Source organism: Calidris pugnax, unplaced genomic scaffold (genome assembly GCF_001431845.1).
Source record: "Calidris pugnax isolate Ruff unplaced genomic scaffold, ASM143184v1 scaffold102, whole genome shotgun sequence".
NCBI classification, from domain to species: domain Eukaryota; kingdom Metazoa; phylum Chordata; class Aves; order Charadriiformes; family Scolopacidae; genus Calidris; species Calidris pugnax.
The window spans coordinates 2,066,593-2,093,675 of record NW_015090846.1 but is presented as its reverse complement, the minus strand read 5'-3'; the positions used below and the strand labels follow the sequence as shown (position 1 = coordinate 2,093,675).

The 27,083-nt window shown below is 39.2% G+C and overlaps 1 protein-coding gene across 6 annotated transcripts in view; it reads left to right on the top strand.

The window, feature by feature from the left end:
* Positions 1-27,083, top strand: part of AK8 (adenylate kinase 8) — an 81,640-nt gene that overhangs the window by 10,140 nt on the left and 44,417 nt on the right. The window contains exons 1-8 of one of the 6 annotated variants that reach the window (XM_014942876.1): positions 164-298; positions 2,856-2,940; positions 6,969-7,018; positions 7,731-7,844; positions 13,906-13,974; positions 22,562-22,643; positions 24,323-24,394; positions 25,195-25,395. In XM_014942876.1, coding sequence (XP_014798362.1) covers positions 221-298; positions 2,856-2,940; positions 6,969-7,018; positions 7,731-7,844; positions 13,906-13,974; positions 22,562-22,643; positions 24,323-24,394; positions 25,195-25,395 — 751 coding nt within the window. In that variant the 5' untranslated portion in view covers positions 164-220. Of the gene's footprint in view, positions 1-163; positions 299-535; positions 557-862; positions 968-2,855; positions 2,941-6,968; positions 7,019-7,202; positions 7,247-7,730; positions 7,845-13,905; positions 13,975-22,561; positions 22,644-24,322; positions 24,395-25,194; positions 25,396-27,083 lie in introns of those variants that run through there. The other 5 variants (XM_014942881.1, XM_014942880.1, XM_014942879.1 and 2 more) reach the window with 5 other exon arrangements.

The window sequence follows — 27,083 nt, the reverse complement described above, 5'->3', positions numbered from 1 at the left end:
GGCCGGTGCGGGCAGCGGCTGACCGGGCTCCCCCGGCAACCGCGCCGCCGTCTCCATGGCAACCGCGCCGCCCGGGACGCGCTGCGCGTCGCCCGCCGATGACGTCACCATCCGCGGCTATTAAAGGGACTGTGAGGGGGCGGGGCCTCCCCGCGTCGCGGAGGGACGACGCGCTCCTTAGCAACGCGGCGCGCGGCGGGGCTGGTTGCTAGGGCCGGCCATGGACGCCCCCGCCCGGCCGTGGCCGCCGCCGGTGGGAGTCTACGCGGAGGAGCGGGAGCTCTTCCGGCTCCTGCAGGTGAACGAGCCGCGCCTGCCCCGGGGGCACTGCGGGGCTCCCTTCCTCCCTCTACCTACCCCGGGGGGTGGAGGGGGGCGGTGAGAGGCAACTGCCGGCCTGGTCATGGCGGGGGCGGCCCGGGTTTCTTAAGGCCTCCGCCGGCGGCCGGGTGTCCCGCGGGGCGGCTCGTCCCGGGGGCAGGCTCGTCCCGGGGGCAGCGCCGCCGCCATTTCCCCCAGCGGCCAGGACCGGGCTCCTTTGGGAAGGGGCGGACGGGTGGGTGACCTCGTCTGAGGGAAGGTGCACCGGCCGAGGGCTCTCCTAATTAATTATTTTAATAATAGCCTGGCGGTTACTGGGGTTCGTACAAGTTTTTTGGGTTTTTTTTGCGGAAGAAGGTGGCAGCCTGTGGAGGAAAGGGGTCGAGTCGAGGCGGGTTCGGGCGGAGGGGGCGGCGGTGACAAATCGGAGCGGGCAGAGGCGAGATGGAGGGTTTTGCCCTCCCTGAGGCGGGGGCTGCTGAGGGGACACAGCGCAGCCCCTCTCCAACCCTTTCTCCGTCCGTTCCTGCTGCGGCCGTGGTTTGTCTGTGGAGATGTGTGTCAAAAATAAAGAACAAGAAGTGTGCTTCTAACATCGTTGTGATTTCGGTAAATAGCAAGGTTGGTTTCCCTGCCTTAGAGAAAGGTACGTTTTGTTCTATAAGTGTGGAAAAAGCCTTTCTGTCGAGCAGGGGGAGGTTTGTGCCAGGGACTAAATATTCCGGTGCAGTTCTGTTAGAACTTGTTGGAGAAACTCCCTCTGTGTTTTGGTGCTAACTCTACTTATAACTCAGATTTGTAGGTACAAGGCCTTTTTACTTTTTCAAATCTCACTGGAAAACACACAAATACTTATTTTCCCTTCCTTTTCTTATTGCTGCTCTCCTTTTTCATGTAACTTCAAGGCCGTTTGGTATGACCAGTGTGGCATAATTGTGGGTTTTCCTAACGGAAAGGCTGTGTTTTGCATGCCATGAGGCATCGATTGCAGCTGTAGGTCCTCATGTTACATAAAATGCCTGTGGGATTTATAGAGTGTTTGGTTTTTTTTTCATGCTTCAATTGTATTGTAGCAACATAATGGTAAAAACAAACACAGCTTGAAATTACTGTCCTAAACTTAAACATTTACAAAACCCGAGACCCAAACTGTGAACTGCCCCAGAGATTAACAGAGATGCTTGTGTAAAATTAAACTCAATAAAATGAAGCGTGCATGGAAGTGCAGGTAGGACTTGGGCATGAAATAGCAAAAGTATCAATCACTGTCAGCCTGAACAATTTTGAATCGTAATTAGACAAGATTTTCTAGGTATTTGATTTTTAAAGTTGCTGATAATTGTAGTGCCAAATTCTGTTTTTCTTAGTTTAAATAAATGTTGCTGGAAAGTAATGATTTTTAAATTAACTCCCAATAAAAATACAAATTTTATACATTATGCTATATGCTACCTAGACCTTGAAGCATCAGAACTTGAATGTGAAACAGTTTGTAAACAAAACTGAGTGTTTTAATTATTCTAATGAAGTGGCTGAAGCAGAAAATGAAAATAGACCACTCCAATAAAAAACAATCAATTGGTTAGAATATAAAATTTTATGGAATATAAAGACTTTATGGAATTTACTTGCAAATATTAAAGTGTTATGACTGATTTTTAGAAAAAGACATCCTATTCCAGTGTGAGCCTTTCAGTAGGTAATCTAAGTCAGAACATTAGCTGCTATTTGATGTTTAGTTTAATTGCAGAATTCTTGGCTGTGCAGAAGTGTCTTGTAAGAAAATCTATGGAGTTAGTGTTTCTCAGTATTATTCCTTTCTGTGCCTGTAAAGCTGCAAACCTCACTGCAATCAGCAGATCGTGGGAGCTGAAGCAAGGCCGTGTATAACCTCAAACATTTAATATGAAAATGGGCTTCAAAACAGACATTCAAGGAAATGCTTTAAGCCTTTTTCCCCTTCCTCCCCCTTTACTTTTCATGTTGGAGGCAGACTAGTGCGGTTACAAAATTGAGATGTGCTGCTTTTGTGGCTTTGACTGGTTGATGGTTTTGTGTTTTCTGCAGGTCTGTCTGTTGTGCAGTCCCCTAGGCTAGTCAGAAGCTTGTGGGAATGTGCTTGAGAAGGAAGTTTAACTTGCCCTGCAGAGATACTAATTTAAGTTGACTCTGGTTTTGAAACTCCTTGTGTGGTTTTTATGTCAATGCTGACTCAACCATTATTAACACCAGACTGGTCAAGCCAAACCTTTCTGGTGTCTCTGTGTATCATAAATAAGTTAAAGCAAAGGGCTTTTTTTTGGTTGTTATTGGCAATTTTCTGACCATGCTTTACTTCAGTTTTTCAGCCTCTAAAATAGGTTTTATAGTCTCAATTTTGTCTATGAGAGGGAGCTTAAGAAAATAAATAAGCATTTATAAGCTCTTTAAGATCCTCATTGCTGTAAAATTGTAACATTGCTGTAAAAATGCAGTATATCATGACTGCATAGCTGGGTTGAATTTTCCTCTCACTTTGTCCTATTTATTTTCAGAACATGCTTGAAGAACTATTAATTCATAAGCCAGATGATCCCATCCAGTATATGATAAACCATTTAAAGCAAAACAACGATGATGGTAAGTGAAAACTGAGACACCATAAATAGTTCAATTCCTTATTTGTAAACAGCTGTTTGAAAGCTGCGCTTCAGTTGGCAAATGATGGATAAAACTTTTCAGACTGTGTCTTGAGGGGGAAAAAAAAAAAAGAAAAAGGTGAGCGTTTTGGAATAGTTATAGGTAAGATGCTTTTAATTTCTTTTTTTAGTGGGTAATCTAATAAAAAATGCACTTTAACAGTTATAACAATGAAACCCTCTAAGGGAATAACAAAGAGTTCTAGTGTATCAATTATTAATGTGTTCTGTGCCCCATCTGATATTTCCTGTTGTCTTTAAGCTCGCTAATTACTCCTTTTGTCAGGTGTAAATTTGGTTTCCTATTCTACCTGGGCTGGCAGATTCTCTGTTTTTTTGATTAGTTAGTTACTATCTGCTGTTAATGAGTTCCACTGCTCAGTGGCATCTCAGATGAAGGAACAGTGAGCATGCCTACTTGTGTGTATAACAAAACCTAGTAAATTGAATAGGAAGTCTGTATCCTGCACAATAAAAGCATGTACACTCAATCAAATTATTTGATTTACAAACTGTTCACCCTTAGGCAGATTATATTTGGATATGCACAACTGAACTATAATTTTTGTTCTGCGTGAGCTGTCAGGGATAGCTGGTGTCATGTTGCTTTGATGTTTCTTTAAAACCATAGTAAACCATTATGAAAGTTCTGCTGCAGCATCAACGAAATCATTATCACTAGAGGTGCTGTGAGCTCTTAGTGGTGGTGATCGGATGGATGGTGATTGAAATGCTGCTAAATATAAAAAAGATTAATAATCAAATCCTGCAAATTGTGTCCAGCCTTTTGTGATGCAGACAGCGTGAGTAATCAATCTGTTTTATAGACCTGTGGAAAATATGTGGAAGAATTTCATGCAGTTTGATAGAACGATGATAAAATTTTTCACATTAGGCTAACATTTGTCCTTAAGCCCCACAGTATTATTTGAACAAAATTAGGCAGGTTTCCATTTCGTGACTTCAGTACTTAGAGGCTAAAGATAGAACTACAGCAGTTGTTTGTCAAAGGAAAAATGCTGTCTGCTTTTGGTCTGGAAAAACCTATTAAGAAAGGAAAGGAACTCCAATTAAAATTAAAGCCTAAGTGTTGTTTTAAGAATAAATTATACAGAAAATAATGTAACAGAAATCTGTAGCAGAGTTGATTTTACTTTTTGATCATGGCGGAAGGTGCTGACTATTTAGAAGAAAAAAAAACCTTATTAGAGCCATCAGTAAAGCGATGAATTTTCATGATCTTGCCTTGCTAGACAGTTTTAGCCCTAGAGAAAATTTCAAACAGAGATGTGTGGAAAGGAAACATTGCATCTATCCCAGGTGTGAAGTTAGAAAACCTTTTTAATTAATAATAGGATCTAAAGTACTCTTAAAAATATAAACACGTCTAATGATGATTATAGCTTACAACTGTCTTGAAAATTCTGTAGGTCGAATGTGTGGCTAAGTCTTTGTGCTTAAGGCTTTCTGCTTTTGTTCTTTCATGTGGCCCTTTTAAAAGCCTTGAAGAACCATATGAAGACTGGTAATTCTTTCATATACAAAGACGCTAGTTTTCTACATTGTATCTTGGTTTGTGCTAATAGAAAAAGGCTTTCAGGATCCAAGCGGCATTTCTGTGAGTTCTTCCTTTACAGTCAAACCTCTGAAGAAACATAAAAAGTTCTGCAAGAATGTTCATCGTGTACTATGTGCTTTCCCTGTTTGACAAAGGATTTCTCTTACAAGTTAAGCAAATTTTTGTCGCATTAATATTAATCATAGAATCTTTTGGGCTTAAATGCAACTCACTGAGCCCAGCTGTTCTTTTGTGTTATTCCAGGATTAATTTTGTTCCCACTAAAATAATTGTTGAATGTTAAAACTTTACGTGGAAGAGTAAATCCTGCAACATCTCATCAAGACTAAACACAGAATGAAATACGATTTGTTACTGAAAAAAATAGAAATTACTAATTTTCTAGATTTTCCTGATTTCATTTCACTGCTGGTTCAGACGTCCAGTATTAAATACTGACTATTTGCTGATTGGAGGGGGTTAAACATTACATACAGTGGTGTCCTGGTTGTGCCCTTGTGTCATATGTTTAGGGAGAATGCTTTAGAGGAGTCTTACAAGTGTGCAAATGAGTAAATCAGTGAATTACACTGCCCCATCTGCTGCCAGCCACTAAGCAGAGAGAAAACCAGATTTAGTACAAAGTGAGCATTTACAGTAGCCCTGGGCAATATTAAAGCATGATATGGTGTATATAATGGTATGTTTCGTTTTTTATCAAACGTTTGTCCAAGAAAGCTGTGTATTAAAGCTTCAATACCTAAGGGTTTTCTTGTGAATTTTAAATCATGCTCCTAGTTAAACCTCAAAAGGATCTGTGGATGGAAAGGTTTTTTGATTTTCTTTGAAGTGGTTTGAAGAAGTTGATTAGTGTTGGCACCCGAGCACTCTTTTATGACGCTGTTTATAAATAATTCCTAAGTACCGGGCTGGAGTTTCAAGGTGTTAGATTAAAAAAAAACCCTAGGATTTAATCACATTACATTTGAAAGAAATTAGGTGATAAAAACAGCTGATGTATCCTTTTAAAGTATTTTTCTACATTGTGTACTAGTTCTGTTGCACTTGCAAGAACCAATAAGGGGGGAGTTTTTCTTAAACCTTCCAAGTCAGATAACTTTGTAAAGATGAATCTGTAATTTGGATTTCATGTATGTTTAAAAATTGCACCTGCCCAATAACTGTTAAGTGCATGGAAGGCCTCATAAAAATACATTTCACATCCTTCCTTGTCTGCTGCCATCAGCCACTGTATCTCCCTTGGTTAACAAGAGCTGAAGAGGTTTTTGGGTGAGTAGATCCCTCCTCTGTTTTGACCTACGTTTCTCTCAGTAAATAGTCATCGGTCTCTTCTGTGTATAGTCTGGTTTGGTTTGCGTTTTTCCCCCGCAAGTGTAGGGGAAAAAGCATCAAAGATGTTAATATGAAATGACAGCTCAAGGGATTGCAGCCCAAGGTGTGTTCATGGAAAAAGTCCTGAATACTTTCCTAAGAGTTACTCCATTTCCTCTTGTTTGTCTTGCCTCCCAATGAAGCTTACTACAGTAGTGCCTATTGTGTTGTCTGTATGCATTAGATTAAGAATTCCTCAGAACCAGGATGCTTTTTTCCCACCTTGTCCTCTCAGGGAAAGGAGAGGGACATGCTGTAGAGAAGCACAAGATACAGAGACAAAGAAAATTACTTTTAATCATGACTAGAAAAGTTGAAAGTAGCTGTCAAAAAGAGTAGAAAGCAAGTGCTTAATTTTGCAATATCTAAATCTTCTCTGAACCCTGACACAACCTATTTAGATGAAACTAAAAAGTGAAATTGCATTTTTTTTGTGATGAGAGCCAAAAGCTTTGCCAAAGTAAAAAGTATTCTTACTACCATATTGGGTAAGGGAAATGAGAGACGATCTCAAGAAGTCCTGTCCAATCTCAACCATTCTATGATTATGATAATAGTCACTTTTCAATAGTCCTGTTCTGCATGTACAAGCTAAAATATTTTTTCATCATAAAATGTGTTAGGACTAAATCAATGTTTTTGGAATAAAAGTCAAACCCAGGTAAAGAAGTGTTTGTATCTTATGCTCTGGTTCACCCACTGAACTATCTATGTAAGGGGTGTGTATATATATATCTATATCTCAATCAATTGAAATACTTCTCTCTCTAAGTGGCATATTTAGTCAGAGTATTCATCTCATTGACCATGGTGATTAAAGGAAGACCCAGCTGGCACTGACTTAGTGTTCTTCCTTTTTTTCCCTAGTGGAGCCCAGTCCTGAAGGCTCCATTCAGGCATATTTCCAACTGAAGCCTTTTTGTTTTGTTTACATTTATATTATGCAATGCCGTAGTGGGAAACTGGTTGCATTTTTTTGCTCTTCTGCATCTTGACATTCATATATTCTTATTTCACAGCTCCAAGAATCTGTGTACTTGGTCCACCCGCTTCTGGGAAAACTACAGTTGTAAGTATACAGCCTTCAATGCTATAATGCTGTCCAGCTGCCTTTTCGCCTTCTACTAAGCTCAGCTCTTGTGACAATTTTGTTCTGACAAAATAATTTTCAGAATTCTCTAAGTGCTGGTAGAGCACAAGACAAATTGAAGGGTGACATTCCTAAGGGGATATGCCTGTGTGTTATGCTACAGGTTAAATGGAAATGTTCAAGTGAGCTCTGCAAGAACTCGCTCAGGTAAGTGGTAGTGATACTGCTGTAATGCAACAGAATTCTGCTGCCTTGTCTTCCCAGCTTTTTAGCAGGATTAATTAACTGGGGAGGAGTACCACAGTTATGTGTTTGTAGTCTTCCCAGATTGTGGATTGCTTCATTGGTATCTGTTGTGTCCACTGGTATGGCTTAATTGAAAATATCAAAGTTGTTTTTGAACCACAGGGAAAGGTGACCGCAGACAGTGCAGAAGATTGTGGTGTGTGCGTACTAGGAAGAATGCTTTCTTTTTTAAAATCTGTGTTATAGTACAGTAGATAAAAAAGACCTTATTCAAAGTTGCAAACTCTTGAACATCTTTATAAGTAAACTGCTTAAAGTTACACATATAGCCTGTATACTTAAGTGGAAGGCTAGAAAAACACTCTGTCTTTCTGCAGCCTTCTGAAAAAATGCTTCATTCTCTTTCCAAATATTTCAACTTGTATTTTTTTTCTTCTTCCCTCAGGCAATGTGGCTTTGTAAACATTTTGATGCCATACGTATCTCTCAGGAGACTTTGTTATTCAAGGAAACATTAGCGCTGACGGAGGAAGCAAAGGCATATAAAGAAAGAAAACAGGTGTGTAAGAGGATATAATAATAGTAGCTCTCATGTCACAGAAGAGGAATTATATGGCATTCCCATGATTTCCTTCGCTATGAGTTGAGCAAATCAGAGTAAATATTCTGTGGTGATTTGTGCGTTGGTTTGTGTATATGTAGATACAGGGCCTTTCAAAGAAGAAGGGTAACCTCTGCTAGAAAATAAGATAGGAACAAAGATGAAGATGTGTCAGGGCATAGAATAGGGGCAGGAGAGGAAGACAATGTGAAGTAATAGATGTCTTGAAAACATCAGCCTTAGACACGAGCAACAGAATTGAGAGAAGTCCAGGTATGCGCCATCCAATTTAAAGAATGGTTCATCATATCAGTAAACAAAGTGTCTTCTGTTTCACCATGTCTGATAATCTCAATGAACTAAGCATTAATCTCTGAGGTCTCCTTGGTACACAATGCTCTGGAACAGTGGGCTTGAGTGCAGGTTTGCTCATGACACCAAGCTGTGTGGAGTGGTCAAAACACTGGAGGGAAGGGGTGCCCCATCCCTGGAGATGTTCAAGCCCAGGCTGGATGGTGCTTTGAGCAACCTGGTCTAGTGAGAGGTGCCCCTGCCCATGGCAGGGGGGGTGCAACTGGATGATCTTTAAGGTCCCTCCAAACCCGAACCATTCTATGATTCAAAGGAGTTGGTCCAAGGAACATTTTTTCCAGATGTCATGACTCACAGGAGGATTTGATCAGCAATGGAATTGTCTCTTTATTAAAGGCTAATGACAAGTAGATTGGAAAAATATGTTGAAAGAATATCCTGAATACAGAGAAGCATCTCTGCTTCTGATTGCTGCCCTTTTAGTTGATTCCTTTCTCTAGATGTCAAGGGGTTCCATGAGTAATAGAATGTAAGATTGGTTTTCTGTGACACTCTTTAGCAAGTCACAGAATCACATAATGGCAGAGGTTGGAAGGGACCTCTGGAGATGATCTAGTCCAACCCGCTGCCAGAGCAGGGTCATCCAGAGCAGGCTGGACAGGTGGGTTTTGAATGTCTCCAGAGAAGGAGACTCCGCAACCTCTCTGGGCAGCCTGTTCTGCTGCCCTGTCACCCTCAAAGTAAAGAAGTTCTGCCTCGAGAGAAGGAGACTCCGCAACCTCTCTGGGCAGCCTGTTCTGCTGCCCTGTCACCCTCAAAGTAAAGAAGTTCTGCCTCGTGTTGAGATGGAATTTTCTGTGTTCCAGTTTGTGCCCATTGCCCCCTGTTCTGTTGCTGGGCACCTCTGAAAAGAGTCTGACCCCATCCTCTTGATGCCTGCCCTTTAGATATTTGTAAGCATAGACTATAAGTCCACTAGTTTGAGTTTCTTTTTTCTCCTTTTGACTTATTTTCATAAAAGTTGAAGGAATTTCATATCTATAAGAATTCTACACCCCTGATAAATTTGATTGGAATTGGCCAACAGATTCATAGTTTGCCGAGATGGTAAACAGCGTGATACATAGATTAATGCTTTTTCCTTAGAAAATTAGGCTGAAAATAGGGTAGTATTTATTACACTGAATTAGTGAATTTGGAGCTGTCTCAAGTAATATACTTAAAGATCTGAGAGGAAGGAGTTCATTGAACCCACTGAACTTCTGGCAAAATCATTTGCTTTTGGCTGGGATGTTATAAAATGATTCTTATCGAGAATATGTACTTTGAAATCTTTGTTCTAATTATTAAAGATTGTTTTGCTAGGTTCATATATTTCAACTCGGAGGGGGAGAATTTAAAACAAAAATTCCCTTTGGTTTAATTACTGTAATTATTAACATATTTCACACTATACAGATGCACTTTCAAGGGTGTCCTTTTGGGCTTATTTGATTTAAAAAGATGGATGGTGTGGAAGATGAAAGTCAGAGATGTCAAGGCTAATCAGGTAGTAAGGAGTGCCCAAAGAGCAGAATCTGGTGGTGCTTAGTACTGTGCAGTTTGCCTTTGGTTTCGAGATGTTAGATCCTAGAAGAACACTTTCCCTAAATAATTTCTTTTGTTCTTTTATACGAGTTTGATTCTTCAAATGTAACTCCTAAAACTAGGAGGGAGCTCCTTGCTTCCTCTACATCAATGAACGCTCTACAGTGACTTAAAATGGAGCCAAATTGTCATCTCAAGAGCTGTATTTTCCCTTACTGCTTCATGGCTGCTGGCTGAATCAGCTGTTGCTGTCACTGACCCCAGGTTCTGCTGAAGCCAGAGGTGAACTTGACTCCTCTCGTGTCCGTAACATCCATCAGCACCAGCAGGGTTTGAATGTCTATTCAGGAACAGAACAATAGCTGTTTATACTGTTTTTGATACAACCAGGGGATTAAAAAGATGTAGTCCTGGCCAAAGCAATTTAATAAATGGAAAGAGGAAAAGCAGGAACTTAAACTGTGTTTTTGAAAGTCTGGTGTGAAGATCATATAACGCAATTTAATGTTCTTAGAGGAACATTTCATGCGTATAAGGTTACTGTGGCTAAATTAACCCCAGTGCCAAAGGTCATTTATTTTTAGGTCAGTAGGTCAATGTTACTAGATCTGGGCAAATGCTGCAAAAAGGTCTGCAAATGTTTGTTCACATATTTTTACTTATCTTTAGCCAAGCTTTCATCTCTTTTGTGTTCGCTTCCAGCGAACATTAAAGCACTTGAGTTTTTCTGGCTCAGGAATTCATGGAAGCCGTATTTAAAATATGTGATTATTCTCTGAAGCTCAATTTTTAAAGTTGGACATGCAATCATTCACTAACACACACCTGGCCACTTACTAATGAGCACTGTTCAGGTAGTGAATTTTAAATATCAACTGTTCAAAGCAAAATGTGATCATTCTGCATGTAAAAATATTCCAAAAAGAAGTCAAATATTTTTGAATATTCAATAAATTTGAAGAACCACGAGCTATCAATAAATATTCCATGAACAGAAAAAGAAGCTACATTTTTTGGATAAATCATTGCAAATTATTCCCTCATCTCTAGTTATTATAATGTTAATAGGAAGCACCTTCAGGTTTTTCCTATAGTGAAGTCTAATGATGAGCTATTGCATGTTTCACTTTTCCTGTTAACTGGATAAGATAAGAAGTTGAAACAACTATGGTAATTGTGGGCTTATGGGATGGCTGGTGTGCTCTTAATGCTATACTAAATTGCAGTTAAGGTGTTTGCGTACTACGTAATGACTTAAAACTACTCTACAGTTGCATCGTATCCCTGTGCTTTTTAAGAAGAAATGTAACAGAAGAGAGGAAAACTGAAGGCATCCTTATCTATGCATGTTCAGCATTCTAATTGATTTCAGGACAAGCCACTCCAAAGGAAGAAATAAAAACTTTTCCAGTCTTGTATATACATAAAAAACCCTGGCCTTCCATGTGTATTTATCTGAACAAGCTAAATTGAAACATTCATGGTTTTCAAAATGCTAAACCTGCTTTCTTCAAACGTGGCTGCTTTCCTCTCTGAGGTGCAAACTCTAAAGCAAACAAAGTCCAAAGTTTTCAGCTGTAGCTGTTTCCAGGACAAATATATCCAAAACTTCCAAAGGAAATGTCAAGGGAAAGTGTTCCCCCCCACTCTGGCAACGCAAAGTGTAGCAATTTTATGAAAACATTGAGAAAACATAACTGAATAGATCAGGCATGTACAATGAAATATGATGTTTCTGAAATACCAGACTGTTTAAAATTAGTTGGGAATGACAACTGTTTTTCAGTGTATAGAAATAGTGATTAAAATAATAGAAAAAATAGCGTGTATAGAAAAGTGGTCTGAACATAAAATACCATGGCTTTTGGAAGGTTTAAAAATTCAAGCAGCAGGTCTTTCTGTTAGCTAAACTGGAGGTTGGGACAGGCTCAGAGTGCCTTAGAGCAGACACAGTTTTGTGTGTCGTTGTCCATTATTGCAGATTTCTGAGAGGTGAAGTCCCTTCTACCAGCCTCATGATATATTTATGTGAGGGTTTATGAGAGACAAATTATAAATGTGTTATCTGATATGTATCAAATTTAATGATTTCTAGTTGAATAATTAGGCATTCTGCAAGCAACCTATTGAAAATGATTTTGTAGGCCACGACTCAGTAGGAGAAAAACCAACCAGGAAATGGGACTGGAATTGAGCCACAGAGACCAGAAGGAACCAAAACACTGAAAGAGCTGCCTGCGTGTCCTTGCTTATTTTTGTGCAATAAACCCCGCTCCAAAGAGAGGACTTAAGAATACCACTGCACTGAAAGAAGTTAGTATAATTTGGGTTTAAATTGGTTTGGCAAGGCTTAGCAGAGTGGACCCCCGGCAGTCACTAGCCTGTCTTGACATGACACATCAAAGGAGGAGGCAAGACGCTGGCTGTTTCTGATAGCAGCGTGATGCACCTTTGGAAGGTGACAGACTCAAAGCCACAGACCCAGCTCCAGCAGCGAGAGGCTGCAGGAGGCTTTGACGCACCACCCTGTGGGACCTGCTGACTTCCAAGAAACACAGCAATTTTTTTCCCTTTTTCTCTTTTTACCTGCGTGAATGCTGCCTTACGAATGGCTGAGAGTAGGAAAGGCACTGAGAACTGGGGACAGCAGGGATAAACAAAATAAGAAAACCCACTGCCTGACTGGGCCACCTCGTCCCTTCCACAGCCAGCCCAGGACTGCTCTCTTTTGTGTATTGTGGAACGCTCGCACCACTCCACTTTAAAGTGATTTGTGTGGTAGCGTTTCCACTGCTCCTGGTGAAATTGTTCATGATCTAATGAAGCAGATTGTTATGAAATCTTTCTGCGTAGTTAGTCACGTTTTCATTATATCTATATCTTACAGCATAATGTAAGCCTGCAGAAATATTCTGGTTTTATGGTTATGCCCTTCAGACTGTTTGGTTAGAAGAAGAGATGGGAACCCCCAATATGTGGAACTGCATTGAGCAAAGAGTCAAGCTTACATCATTAGGTGAAAGATAATTTTTTTGACTTGGGAAGTAGAGAATTTGACTGCAGAATTTTTTCTGAGTGTTTGTTTTACCAATACGGACGAAGTGAATGAGCTTTAGACAAGGCATTTAGTGAAATGATTAACAGCTGCTCTGACTGGCATGGCCTAAAGGTTTAGACTTTATCAAGTTTAGCTGCCTGGCATAGAGTTTGCTCAACCAAGTTCAGCATAGATAGAAGGCCTAAATTGACAAGATAGTGAAAAAAAATCTTACAAGAAGGAATTGTTATTTTCTTGCCAGGAAATCTAATACAATAATGGAAGAAATATTGGGGGTGAAATGCTAAATCTGTGGGAATTGTTATTTTCTTGCCAGGAAATCTAATACAATAATGGAAGAAATATTGAGGGGGTGAAATGCTAAATCTGTAGAGGACCTTTGATCTTCTGTCAGCAAATACTGTCTTACAAACCGTATCTAGATATGGGCAAAGTAATAGTCCCTGAAAGAAATAGCACTTCTGAATGTCTTGGCACATGCAGTTTCAATTCCATTTCACAGTTCTGAGTTTAAAAATAAACTAACTTTAGCATTAAAATGTGCTTTAAATAAACTTCCCAGATGATGAGTGAGAGTTACTTCAAACTATGAAGCAAATCTTCTGAAAACCAGACTCTTTGTGTTATTTTCTCTGTGTTTGGGATGCAGCTCATCTCACAGGATAACTGTTGAGATCACTGATGGTGAGCCCACCGACAGACGAAGCAGTAGCAGGTCAGATACTTGTGGTAAAAAGGGCTACCTTTGGATGTGATGTTCTTATGGATCCCTTTGCAGGTTTGATGCCCAATATATGTGTTAGTGTGCAAAACTTGGCACCACTTCCATGTCAGTGTGCAAAAAGCAGGGGTGTAGGCTTTGTGTTCAGCTTACCTTTAGCACTGATTATTGTGCCCTTATTAACTCTGATATATTATGTTAATGACTTGGGACTTGCACAGATTTATTTATTTAATTTTAAGAAGACATCTCAGTTCACCTTTAACCGGAATATGCCTGCATGGTAAAATTCCTTTTGAACTCAATTGTGAATATTCAGCCTTTTTTTGTTCTTTCTTTAGAAAATTCCCAACGCGCTTTGGGCCAATCTGATCCAGGAACGTCTGTCAAACGTGGACTGCATCAAACAAGTAAGAATTGCTCCTCAGAGGGCCCAGTGGATAAGCACTTACACAACTCGTGCATAGTAGTTAGCATTCCGAGTCCTGAGCAGAGGAGGGAATGGGGGCAAATCATTGGGGGCTCTGGAGCGGATTGCTTTCTTGAACATCAGCAGAGGGAGTTTGGAGCTTTATTAACAGGATAAAGGGGAGGATGAGAGTATGCATATGCTAATCTTCTAGCACAGAGATGATCAAAGGCTGAACAAGCATAGCTTTGTTGATTGCCTGGGGCAACTGGCAGAGTTATAGTGGACAAAACAGATAAACAGAAAATATATAAAAATCAATATGTTGAGTTAAGATTTTAACTCTTACTGAGGAAAGGGGGGGGCGCAATCTAACATAACTCATAAATTTTCTTTATTTCTTGTGTCTTTTTTTCTTCCTTTGTTAGGGAAAACTGCATTTGAATATATTCTTTTCTAGATAATAATTAATATGTTCAGTGTTAGTTTACACAAGTAGGCAACTGAATAGGTTTAGCTGTATTCACAGATGTGTAGCTTCCCCTCCCCCTCACCTCCCCTGGCCCCCCTTAATGTAAGTAGAGACTTTTAACATAGAATCAAAAGAGAACATCAGTAGATTAATATTGGTTGAAATTAATGTCTGGACTCAAGGAAAGCAAAATATCTTTTATGTATTTCCTTCAAAATCTCAGACGTTGTTACAGTTTATTGAGTCCATAATCGGCCCATTATAAGGATTTATTTGTAAGAGACTATACTAATCTAATGGATAAAACTCTGTTTCTAAACAGCGCCACATACAGACCACCCATTATTTGATGCACTTCCATAGTCCAAAGTAGGTGTTACTTTTATGGACTAAACAACTTTTTTCAGATAAATAGTATGTGTTTTCAGAACACTAGTATTTCCTGTATTTCCTGACCCCAGAGTGATATTGCAAGGCTCATGGTTTTGTGTAAACCTGATACTTGTCAACATCATCATCTACCTTGTTGGCTGAATAAAGCAGGGCTGGTAATGAACATTTCATTGAAGTGTGAAAATTGCTTCCTAAAGTTTCTTAGCACTAGGCACTGGAAGAAACTTGAAGTGCTGAAAACCTTATGTCCTGTACTACTTTCTCTGTCTCTGTGATTTTTGGTGTAGTCTGCAATGATCTGCAGACTGGGTCCTTCCATCCATATAAAACAAAATCATCTTGGGGGCTGGGCCATTGCGTTGTAGTTTTTAGGATGGTATTTCTGTAGCACAGAGCTGTCCGTAGGTGCAGAGAAACAACAATAAAACTAGCAAGAAGACTTTTAAAATAATTGCTTTCTGCCTCAACTGAAGGTTTCTGCTTTTGAAACTCAGCTAATATAAATGATTAACAAAGAAGTCTTCAGGTGTGTCAGTGCAAAGTCAAGTATCCCAGTTTAAGCCACTGATGGAAGTGGCTTTTAATGGGCCTGCCTTGTGTGAGCCAGATCAGATGGTCAATTACAGCGTATGAGCTGTGGAAAGGATAACTTGATCAGGAGAGTAATTAATAGCTGGGGATGTAATCTCTTAAATTGTTCTTGCCTGACAGGTTTGTTAGAGGACATCTGTCTGAGTCATATTTCTGTTGCAAGCATATAACTGTAGCAAAATAAAGTAGTACGCTGCTCTCTTTAAGCAATGGCTTAGAACTAGCAATAGCTAAACTTTGACCTATCCCATTAGCTAATCTAGTGGTTGCAAGAGACTTTAATTTAGAATACTACCTGCTGGTGTTTAATGTTGCCGAGAAAAGTCATTAAACTAAAACAAACCTTTCCTTGCTCAGCTAATCTTTTTCTTTTCCCACATCATAGAAAAGTGCATGGCAGTGCCCTTATTTGCATGACAGTGCCTTTATTAGCATAGGGGAGTATCTTGCTTTAAAAGTCTTTCCTTTTATGTCAGTAGAGAAAGGTCTGAAGCAGTAAAAATAAGTTAAGGTGGGAGATTTTTGCACATTTCATTGCATTTTTAGCTAAATCAAGGTTTAACAAGAGACTTAGTGTAACAAAAATCTGGGGTGCATTATTAGCTTCAATACATATTTACAAATTACAGTCTAGGACTCCTCCTCCTTCAAAGAAATGTTTTCATGAAGGAAAATTCATGAAACAGAAGCTGAGCTCACCTCCGCATTAGTCAAAATTTATACCAATTATTAATCCTGTTGACATTCATGGGGTTGAATTCTTGCAACTTTGGAGTCACAAAGTGATGAGTTGAACCCTATGCTTTTAAACTACATCAGTATTTAGATATCAGTATATCAGAAATTACCAAGATGTTAGGATTTAAAATGTACTGACAACTCTCAACTGCTATGTGTGGATTTTTCTGATACCCACTCCTGCCTTATTTTCACTTACTGTGAACTAATAAAATCTACTTTGCCATGCACGTAAGACACAGGTTTTAGGCAAAACGCACACGAGCTCTTATTTTCTTCCTAAACCTTGCCGTTTCATGCACGTAAGACACAGGTTTTAGGCAAAATGCACACAGCTCTTATTTTGCTGTTGTTTCTCTTGGAATTCCCTGCCTACATTGGTACGATCGAGGCCTCAGAAGACTGTGGAAGAATTTTCTAATTTATTATGTATAAGGACATGACCCCCTTCCCTTCTTTTCCAAATGGACTGGGGTTTTTTTTGTGATTTAGTATTTCTTGCTCCATGCAAGAATTATTAGTGCTTCTTGCTCCGTGCCTCATCATTTGGGAGATTGAAACAATGACTTTTGGACTCCTTAGAAAGAAAGGAGTAAAGAGAATATTTCTTGCTCCATGCAAGAATTATTAGTGTTTCTTGCTCTGTGCCTCATCATTTGGGAGATTGAAACGACTTTTGGACTCCTTAGAAAGAAAGGTGTAAAGAGATTGGCAGAAAACCTAAGGCTTATCAATTTTTTCTCTACAAAGTACTGCACACCTTGCTTCATAATTGGTCTATTAATTTTGAATTTCCAAAGTAGAATCAAACCTTTGCATTGCTAGTCACTGTGCTTGAATTATATAGGCCTGTCTGGTTTCCCTTGAAGGTCTTTTTAGCTGAGGTATTTTATTTATTTATTATTTAGCACCCCAGATCAAATATCTGGTGGTACTTAATGTATTTGTTTGTCTGTACTAAATTCACACAGGACTTAAGCTTTTCAATTTGCAGGAGAATCTTTGTAAAAACATGCATGTGGTGCACCATCTTGTTCATTTTTGTGGCATTTTGAATTTAAGAGTGTAGCTGAGGAACACTTGAGAAACCAATATTGTCAGCTCTGGATGTACTAGCAAATGAGCAGCAAAAAAAAGGCTATGAATGTCAACATTTTTTATGTAAGCAGTGCAATGAGATATCATGGATATACAGCAAGTCAGGTGATGGTATGATTTACTACCTTGTCCTTGTGGCAGCATGTGAACATCTATCTTAAACTTCTCCTCTAGTGAGTAGGTTTAAAATATCTTTAAACCTGTAGACATGAAAGTAAGTTAGAAAGACGATAAACCCAAGAGAGAAACTGCTCTTCTGATTGCTAACTGCGAGGCTTGAGGCTGGTTCCTGTCCCCAGACACAGCCCTGCTCAGCTTAACCCTGCCAGCTTCTCTGGCTGTGTTATGACTAGTTAGCAGGTAGGATAGGGAAGATGCCAGGGTACCTTGATATTTTCCCTCCTTTTGGTTTAATATTTTCTCACCTGCTGTCAAAGGTAGAAGTTGCTGGGGCAATGTGTCCTCTAATGCTGTATGGAGGGGAGCTGTTGGATGGCCGTAGTTGCTGTAAACTAGCAAGCAGGTGAATAACTCTTCATTTTAGGGCTTTTATAACAGTAGCTCTAAAACCTCTCCAACATGCTTATTTTTTCACTTAAGGCTTTTTGCCTGATTGAAAGAAGGTACGTTTTCAACAGCTAATTTTTCCAGTGTTGTGATACTGTTAAAGTGAGTTTGACTAACCATCAGTGTATAAGCAAAATCCGTTACTCTTCAAAGGCAGTATCCACTCTGTGCTTTTTTTGCCCCATGCTTTCTATAATTGTTGGCACGGCTCTAGTTCTCCTTTTAATAGTGAGGGAAGGATCTCTCCTTGGCTGTTATTTTAAGTATTAGGTCGTGTAAACTCTGAGTGAGGTGACAAGATGGTTAAAATGCCATCAGCTGCATGGTGTCCTGCCTACATTTTATGTTCCCGTTGTTATCACCAGCAACACTGACTCAGTGCTGGGTGTGTTACAGAACTAAGGGGGAAAAAAAAACAACCTTTATAAATCTTCCCTGACATTCAGCAAGAATGGAGTAGATGTTACTGGTCTAGTTAAGGCTTCCGTTATTTTTAGGAAAAACACATAATTGACTTTTCAAAGATGTGATGGTTATTAAAACTCTTTTAATGAATAGTAATTCATGGTCATAAAACTCCCTCACATTGTGTATGTCTTTTCCAATTTGCATTTTGATTGCAATATTGCCCTATGTGATTAGAAATAGAATTAATGCTGTGGATTTTGTACTTCATTGATTTATGCCTTTTCTCTCAAAGCATGAGTCAGCATTTTTTTTCCCTGAGATTGTTAATAGATTAGGAGCAATATGTTGGACCATACAACCACCAGCTGTTTGTTTTATTTCTCCTTGTGGTGTCATTGGCTTGGCATTAATTGTACAGCTTTCATCCCACTGACAGTAGGAGCACAGAAATTTTTGTGCCATTGTTTTGACACTCACGGGTTTATAGATGTCACAGGCATTCTCTAAGGAGAACGTTTTTATTGATCAACAGCTCTGCTGAGACTCTGTCTTGTGTGTTCTTCTCATACAAATGTGGTCAGGACCGCGAGGGATCAGACGGGTGGGTCTTCCAGCCTACGCAGAAAACTTACTGCAAGCGTTACGTTAGAACCTGGGGCTTGTGAAGCTGATATGAAGACTTTTCATCTTGCAGGGTTAGTACATGTTGGCTACGGCACCTCTGACTGCTGGTGGTGTGGAGGGAATTGATAGAACTGGGGAAGGCTCATGAAGAGATTGCTACATGATGGATTTGTGAGAGAGAAAGCTGAGCAGCCTTACTCATGTCTTAGGACCATTTAGAAACTAAGCTTCGGCCAGTGATTCACATGAGTAGTGGCAGAATGACTTTTGATTGGTATTAAACCATTCAGAAGCGTAGTGATTGTCCTCTAAAGGGAAGGAAAGAGGACAATGGCTGTGGGTTCTTCCTGATTCGATCTGGGTAGATAAAGATCATCATTGAAACTCTCTGAAACTCCGTGCAAGGGTAATGACGTTACATAGATTTATCTGGGGAGAGAATCTGCCTATTCCCCATCTTTTTCTGTTTTCCAAAAAGAATGTGGGTGTCTTTTTTTTTTTAATAGCTTTGCAGTTTACACAACCTACAAAAATAATGCGGGGAATAAAAGGTTTCTTTCTAATGAGAAATTTGGTAGAGTTGGAGCTTCTTCCATCATCCACACTGCTAATGTTGATGGACTGCAGTAATTGGTTCACAATATTTCTACTGCACTCCTCAGCCTGCTGTTTTCTGAAAATCCCAGAAATTCTAGATCTGTTCTGGCAAAGCTAATACTGAAATTACTTTATTGTCTGCCCCCTTTCTTCAGATGGGAATGAAAGGCATGTAATACTTCTTCAAATATACTGAACGGGGATGTGGAAAAACTGTTGTGATGAGCTGTTTTCCTAAAGGCACCAGTATTCATGACCTTTGATCTTTGTGCTTGTGGCTGAGATTTCTTTCAGACGTGCCACGTAATTCGGCATTATTTCTTTGCGCTATCCCTTTTCATTTGTCTGTGTCAATTTGGGTTTCTGTAATTTAAAAAAAACCTAAATTCAGACTCTGCAGGTCAAATAACAAGAGAGAACCAAATACCTAAGTCATTATTATGGTGGTAGAAAGTGTGAAAGGCTTGGTATTATAGCTGAGAGTAGCGCCAGCAGAGGAGTGAGATTTACATTTGGGAATGACCTTGAGCATTTCCTTTTCTCCAGATTCCTTAAGTCTGGAGAGGAAAGCGATGGCTTTGAAAGTATTTCCTTGTTGCTGGCTTTCAGCATGGCATGGGTCTCAGAGGAGCACTTCACCTGGCACTAAGGCACCGGCAGAATGCTGTATTTACAGCAGTCTTCACGTGGGAAAGGACTGAGGTTTCCAGCTGAAAGGGAGGGAGCAGTGACCACAGAGTAAAAGCACCATGGAAATATTCACTTTTAGCCTTTGTTCCATCCTTGATGTGGTAAGGTACAATCCAGGCATGGATGTAAGGTTACTGCTATATCAAGAACAAAAAATAGATGGCTTCTTAAAGAAACATATTTACCATGTGAACTTACTAATTACACTTTAATGATAGTCAGAAGGGCAAAAAAAGACCAGTGTTTGCATAAAGCATGATAGGCATATTTTAAGTCAGGTCTTGCTCTGCTGTGTCTTGCTTCCTCTTGCTTCGTTCCCAAGCCACACTCCCTTTTTACTCTTTTTTTTTCTTTTTTTCTTTTTTTCTTTTTTTTTTTTTTTTAATCTGTGACATCTGCTTGGAGCTTGTCCCTCCTGTGATACCATACTACTTGCAGCTGTTCAGACCTCCAGCTCTGAGCTGTGCATGGGGTGCCCTGAGCATACGGCCTTTTTGATGTGTGATAAAACAGAACCAAGCCACTGGGGGTATGGAGAGGGAATGCAGCAGAATATCAATAAACCTGTTCTGAACAAAGCTGCAGCTCTGTGGTGGAATAGACATTTCACTGAAGTGTCAAGTAGATGGATAATGTATTCTAATTAGGGACTGACTGATACCCTGGAACTCAGAGACCTTTGGAAATAAGATCCAAAATGCTAACTATTTTTGTAGTGTGTGTTTATTTTGCATTTGTTTAATGCCTTAAAACGTATTTGTTGCAGGAAGCTATTTGTTGAGCTGTGTTTTCTTCCATTGCAAAAACTTTTAGCCTTCAATTTCTTATTGCCTGTTTTAAGGACCTTTGAAATTTCTATATAAACCTCTTGAAGTTTGCTATGTGTTGTTAAAAAACCAGTATTCTGTGTTTACTGCCTGTTGCTCAGTATGTGATTTTGAGCATTAAGCTATATTCACATCAGAAATGAATGTTTTGTGGGGTGGGCATTTTTGTTTGTTTTGGTTTAGTTTCCAAAAGTAGTGCATTTGGAGTGAAGAGAATGAGGCAGATTTGTAGTCTGTGTAAATCGGCATAGATTTATTAGCTTCAAACCTCTGATGCCATTTCCCCTTCGAAGAGGATCTGGGCCTATATATATATATGTTGTACAAGCAAAGTATATTCAGAACTAGCGTTGAAGTTCCTAGTGTACCACTAAAAATATTGTGCAGCCTTCCCTCCTGCAAGTCCCGAGGGATAAATTGATTTCTCAGCACCTGTGTGGCCTTAGACAGGGGTTCATTCTAATTCGATAGAGCAAACACTGGGAGTGGCAAAAATGGCTTGCAGTTACTTGAGTCTCTTATTTTCTACAGATATCAGCAGGATGACATGTTCCTGAAACCAGGCTAATTAAGGAATTTTAAATAGTCTACTCTATTTTCTTGTATAATTGGAATGTCCCAATTTCCTCCTACAGGAGTCATGGAGATGTGTTTCCCTGAAATACTTCTAAAACCTTTGGACCCCATACTGACAGAGCTTCAGATTTATGTGGGAGATGATAATGATTGCTAGCTAATGCAATATTAAAACATCCTCTTTATTTCAATACAAAGATGGTTTCCAGATTTATTGTAGTATCACAAATTTCTCTTGTGGTATAGGATATAGTGACAAGGACACGTGTGGTTAAGCAACTAAGAGATAAATTAGAGAAAGTTTAGAAGATTCAGGCTCGAGACTGGGAAGTGGATTAGATTTCAAATACTGCATCACACAGAAGCTGAGAGAGGCTGCAGCTCTCCTACGGTATTTCATAGATCTGTAAATGTTTTTTTAAAGATGCTCAATCCAACACTTAGCTGGCTATAACAAGGACTTAAGGGAGCAAAAGGCTCTTTTTTCTTTTTTCTTTCTTTTGCTCTGTTGCTTCATTAGCTTTGGGAACGCTGGTTCCATTATTGTGAGTTTTCCTGTATAATTTAAGAAAATAATGAAAGCATGCATATTTTCCTCAGTGTTCTTGGCATTAAATCTGTCTTTAGATTTGTTTAGCCTCTTTTTTTATACACAGTGTGGGCTGGTATGCTTTTGAATATTTCAAAACTGTAGAAATTGTTTTGGGTTGTTTTTATTCAAGATAGAAGTTTCTTTTTTTTTTTTTAAGATTGAAACATGAAAAAAAATTTCATTGCTACAATACATGAGTTCACATTGCTCTATGACAGTGGTATTACTGGGTGCCATTTCACAAAAATATCTTTCTTCTGCCTTGCTTTCTTCTCTCACAAGCATCCATAACAAATACTGTGCTGTCTTGGGATCAGAATGAGGTAAATTTTGTGCAGATAGCACTGATATTTAGTGCTAAATTTTGTTTTTTCTCTTCCAGGATCAATAACTGTTTCATGTTTTTGTTCAATAGGGATGGATTTTGGAAGGCTTCCCTGAAAATCAGGAACAGGCATGGATGCTGCAGTCATCTGGCATCATTCCTAGGCATGTTGGTAAGCAGTGCAAGGTTAACGTGTGATTGCATCCAGTAGGAAAGACTGGAAGTGTTTTCCCCAAAAACCCTCAATAAATTCAATACCGATACTGAAGACCCTGGAGTCACCAGACAGCAGAATATTTCAGTATGGTTCAGATTCACTCCAAAGCTTGAGGTGACCTATGAGACTTTAAACCCCACCTTTCACACATGAACCCTCTTCTTCTTACACATTAGAGTTCTGTAAATTGAAGACCACTCCAGCGAGTGTCTCTGAGCAGCTCTCTGTAGCTTTGCTTCTGTGCTAGGAGTGGGTCTAAGTTTTCTCCGACTTCCATTTCTAGAAATCATCCTTTATACTCAGACCAAAACAATTCCTCATGTGCTAAATACAAATTCATCCTTCTGTTGAATTAGAGGATGCAAACTTCACAAACTTTACTTCATTAAGTCGAAGCATCATGATTTTAAGCTTGACCTTTCAAAATATGGGTGGATTCTGACTTGATTTGAGAAGAACGTTTATTTACTGGCAAAGTGCTCATAAATGAGACCTTGACAGTTGCCGTTGCCATCCAGAAGCAGCCAGTTGTCCCAAATAAATATAGTTAGAGGACCTACTTAGAATATAAGAAGTCATTAGGATTGTGTGGAATACAGTGTAAAATGATAAATGTAGAGCTTGCCAGTGAACAGAATGTTAGCAAACTTGATGAGTTGTCACTTTGGATTTGATTTGGATGAGATTCGACTGTTAATGAAGAATTCAGAATCACTGCAATAGAGTTAGGCAAAAATGTTTAATGTCTCGTAGTTGCATGTATTTTTAATATGGCTAATAACATCTGAAGTTGAGTTTTGCTCACAATTATATCTGTGCAACCAAGACCTGAATGAGAATCTTAAAGCTTAGTCTGTCTAGTTAATCAAAAAGAAGATTGAGAGGAGATGAGATTTACAGTGTGTGAGTACCTTAATAGGGAGAAAAGCGTCTGAAAGAGCTATTTGATACAGAGAAGAAAGTAATAAGAAGAACTTGTTTGAAACCTGTAATCAAATGCAGTGAAAATAGCAATTAAATTACAGTGTTTAACTGTGAGGATGATTGGTCAAAAGCAACCTAAAGAACTGACAGATTCTCTATCTTTTGATGCTTTCTAATGAAGTTTGAACACTTTTCTGTGAGGTTATCAAAAAATAAGTTTCACTGGTCTCACTACCAAAGTACCTGGGTGAAAAGTAATAGTTTGTGGTATAGAAGGGAATTGGTCTTGAGTGATCTGTGGGTATGTCCGTCCTAGGCTCCAGATACTATGTAATTGAGGGAGAACCTTGTTAATTGATATGAATGACAGGGACAGCTAATACTCATGGGGACTGAAATAGCTTAATGTATATTTTATCCCACTATAGTTTTTAGGAGGTGGAGCAAAGTTCTGATTAAAAGTGAGGTCAAGTGTTTTCAGGTAGAATACTGGGAAAGGTGAATGAGGCAAATGTGCTTGAAATACATTAATGTATCTTAAATACTAGGATACATAAAGCAAGTAACTAACAAGAGCTGTGCTTTTTTTCTTCCTTTTTACATTAATGTATCTTAAATACTAGGATACATCTAAACAGTTACAGGAAATAAAGCAAGTAACTAACAAGAGCAATGCTTTTTTTCTTCCTTTTTTTTTCTTTGGTGCCTAGTTGTGCTTTATGCTCCAGACACTGTACTTATTGAGAGGAACAGCGGGAAAAGGCTTGATCCCTTAACAGAAGGTGCAGTATGTGTTTGCTCCTGATCTCCCCTAGAAACTGGACTGTTGCTTGGTCTCAGAATCATTGTAATACTAGTGGGATTCAATTTTAAATGGTATCCCTTTAAGAACTATAGGAAATCATAATTATAAATTTAAAGTGTTTGGGAAAAGTATTTGTTGACATTGCATTATTTTCTGCGCCAATAAAATATGGGAAAATGTAAAGCTCAGCATCGAGCCAGCAAACAGTAAGCTGTGGCAGTACAGAATGTCTTAAGGTTAGATCTGTCCTTATCAGCTTACATTTCACTTGCATCTTTCCTAGATCCTGTTTTTTTCCTGAGGTGCAGGTATGCTTTTAGGTATCCTCCATTAAATGTCTGATGAATAGACTTAGCTCTCTATTGTCTGTTGAGTATCATTATCAATCATCCACCACAAAATAAAATCCTGACATTGCTAAGAGTGATGTTCTTTAGTAAAGAAATGGCTTTTATTTGCTATAAAGGAGATTTGCTTATCAAAGGTCTTGTTTAGGGTTCAGTCTAATAATTTGGAGAGCTGTCCCCAGCTCTGGTTCTCATCCATCATTCTGTCTTGGCTACATGGGTGGGCAGTTACCTTGGCCATTCCCTATCTGTGCATCTGCAGAGTATGAGTCAGCTGTCAGTACAAACAGCGAGGGAAGAGCACAGGTTATTGCTTGTGCCACAATATAAAGCTTCAACAAAAACCTTGATTTTGTTTAGAAAAACTTTTGGAGCTGAGTAACACCTCTCAAATCATCCTCTCAGTTCCTAATCAGTGTCTGCTTTCTAGAGGTCTACCATACAACCTTTAACTGGCCAACTGACCTGCTGGTACAGCAACGTTTGGTGGAACCAGAAGATCTATCTGAACAGGAGATATCAAAGAAACTGCTGGAGTATCACAGAAGCTTCCCTGGGGTTTTCCAGATCTACCAGAAAGTTTTGAAATCAATCAATGCAGACCAGCCTTCCGTGGATGTCCTCTCACAGGGTATGTATCTTCATGGCAAATCTGATAGTTCTTTGAAAGGTATTTCCTATCTGTTAGAGTTTGTGGGATCAGAATTAGTCAACACAGATGGCTCCCAGCTGAGCTGTGCTCTCTCTAGTACAGCATTTGGACTGTTCCTGGTAATTATTTTACAGGACTAGAGTAAGTGCAGATAACTGGAAAGTCTTAGTTCCACTGTCCAGCCGAGGAACAGCTGACTCAGTAGAGCAAATGTCAGGGTTGTTCCTGTGACAGTCTCTTCTAAAAGGCTGTGGCTCAATTGTTAATCTCCCAAAGGGCTGGTACCTTCTACAAGTCTGATAACAAGAAGTAGGAGCAGTTCAAATCTTGCAACTTTTCATTATTTAAAAGCTGTTTGTGCTGGTAGCTCTTCTGTTCAACAGTTCTTGGTTGCCTTTGCTTGACTGTAATGCAATCTGACTTTTAATGTTGGTTCTTCAAGAAAAGAATAAGGAAACTGCCAGAAAGACCAATTGATAACGTACTTTGTAGCTGTCAGTCTGTAGATGATCCGTTATATCCCAGTAATTTTGCATCTCAAAATGGTCTTTTTTTAATAACAAGTGCTGCACTTTTGAGATAAACAAGTAGGAAGTTTATATTCTGAATTTACACATTAATTACCTCTAAATTACTTAATTAAATTTAAAAGTTCATATCATCATTCATAAAGAATTCATGCCTTGAATTGTAAATAAAAATGTGAGTGCCTGAATATTAATTATTATTAATTAATAATGTAGTGAGATAAATTGAAAACTGGAATGAAAAAATCCTCTCTAGATCTTTTTTTCTGCAGTGCATCAAGCAGCCAGATTTTTTTTTTAAAGAATAATTAGATGTGGAGACTGTCTAGGGGATCATTACTCCTAATTAACTTGGTTATTTACTGCAAATTAAGCATCATTTGTAAGCAGGGTGCTTTGCCTGTAATGTTTGTGCTTTTCAATACACTGGGTTATGGAGAATGTTCAGAATATCTAGAGCACTCTTTGGGTAGCTAATACTTGGTTTTTAGGAGGTTGTGCAGCAAATACTCTTTTCTGTTATGATTTTCCAGATTTTTTTTTTTTTTTGAGTATTTTTATTGCTACAGATAGAGTTAAAAAAGAAAGAGGAGAATTGCCATCCTGTGCACCCTGCTCTGGGTGACCCTGCTCTGGCAGCGGGGTTGGACTAGGTGATCTCCAGAAGTCCCTTCCAACACCTACCATTCCATGATTCTGTGATCTCTCACCAATATTAGTATTATTGTGGTTTCATACAATTATAAAACTCTGTAAATTCTTAATTTTTAATGCAATTGCTACTAACTGGATATGTGACATCAAATTCAGTTGTAGGGTGTATTATCCCAGCACATCTTGTGGCACTGCAGGACGAGATGGGTACGATCCCATGCAACTGTGGTTGCAGTTTGCCTTAGTTTCTCAATACTTGAGGTTCACTGTCTAGAAATAGCATTGGGTTGGAGTTTGATGGAGATGCTTCTTTATTAGAAAAGATGTTGTAATGATACCAAGATGTCTAGCAGAGGGTCCTCAGAGAAGCTGTTAGTATACAACGATGTGTTAACAGTGGTCGTTAAAATATGAGTGTTTGCTGTGTCCAAATACCATCTTAATCTGTCCTCACTGCCAAGCTGTGTCTTCTTGTAGCTTCTTGGT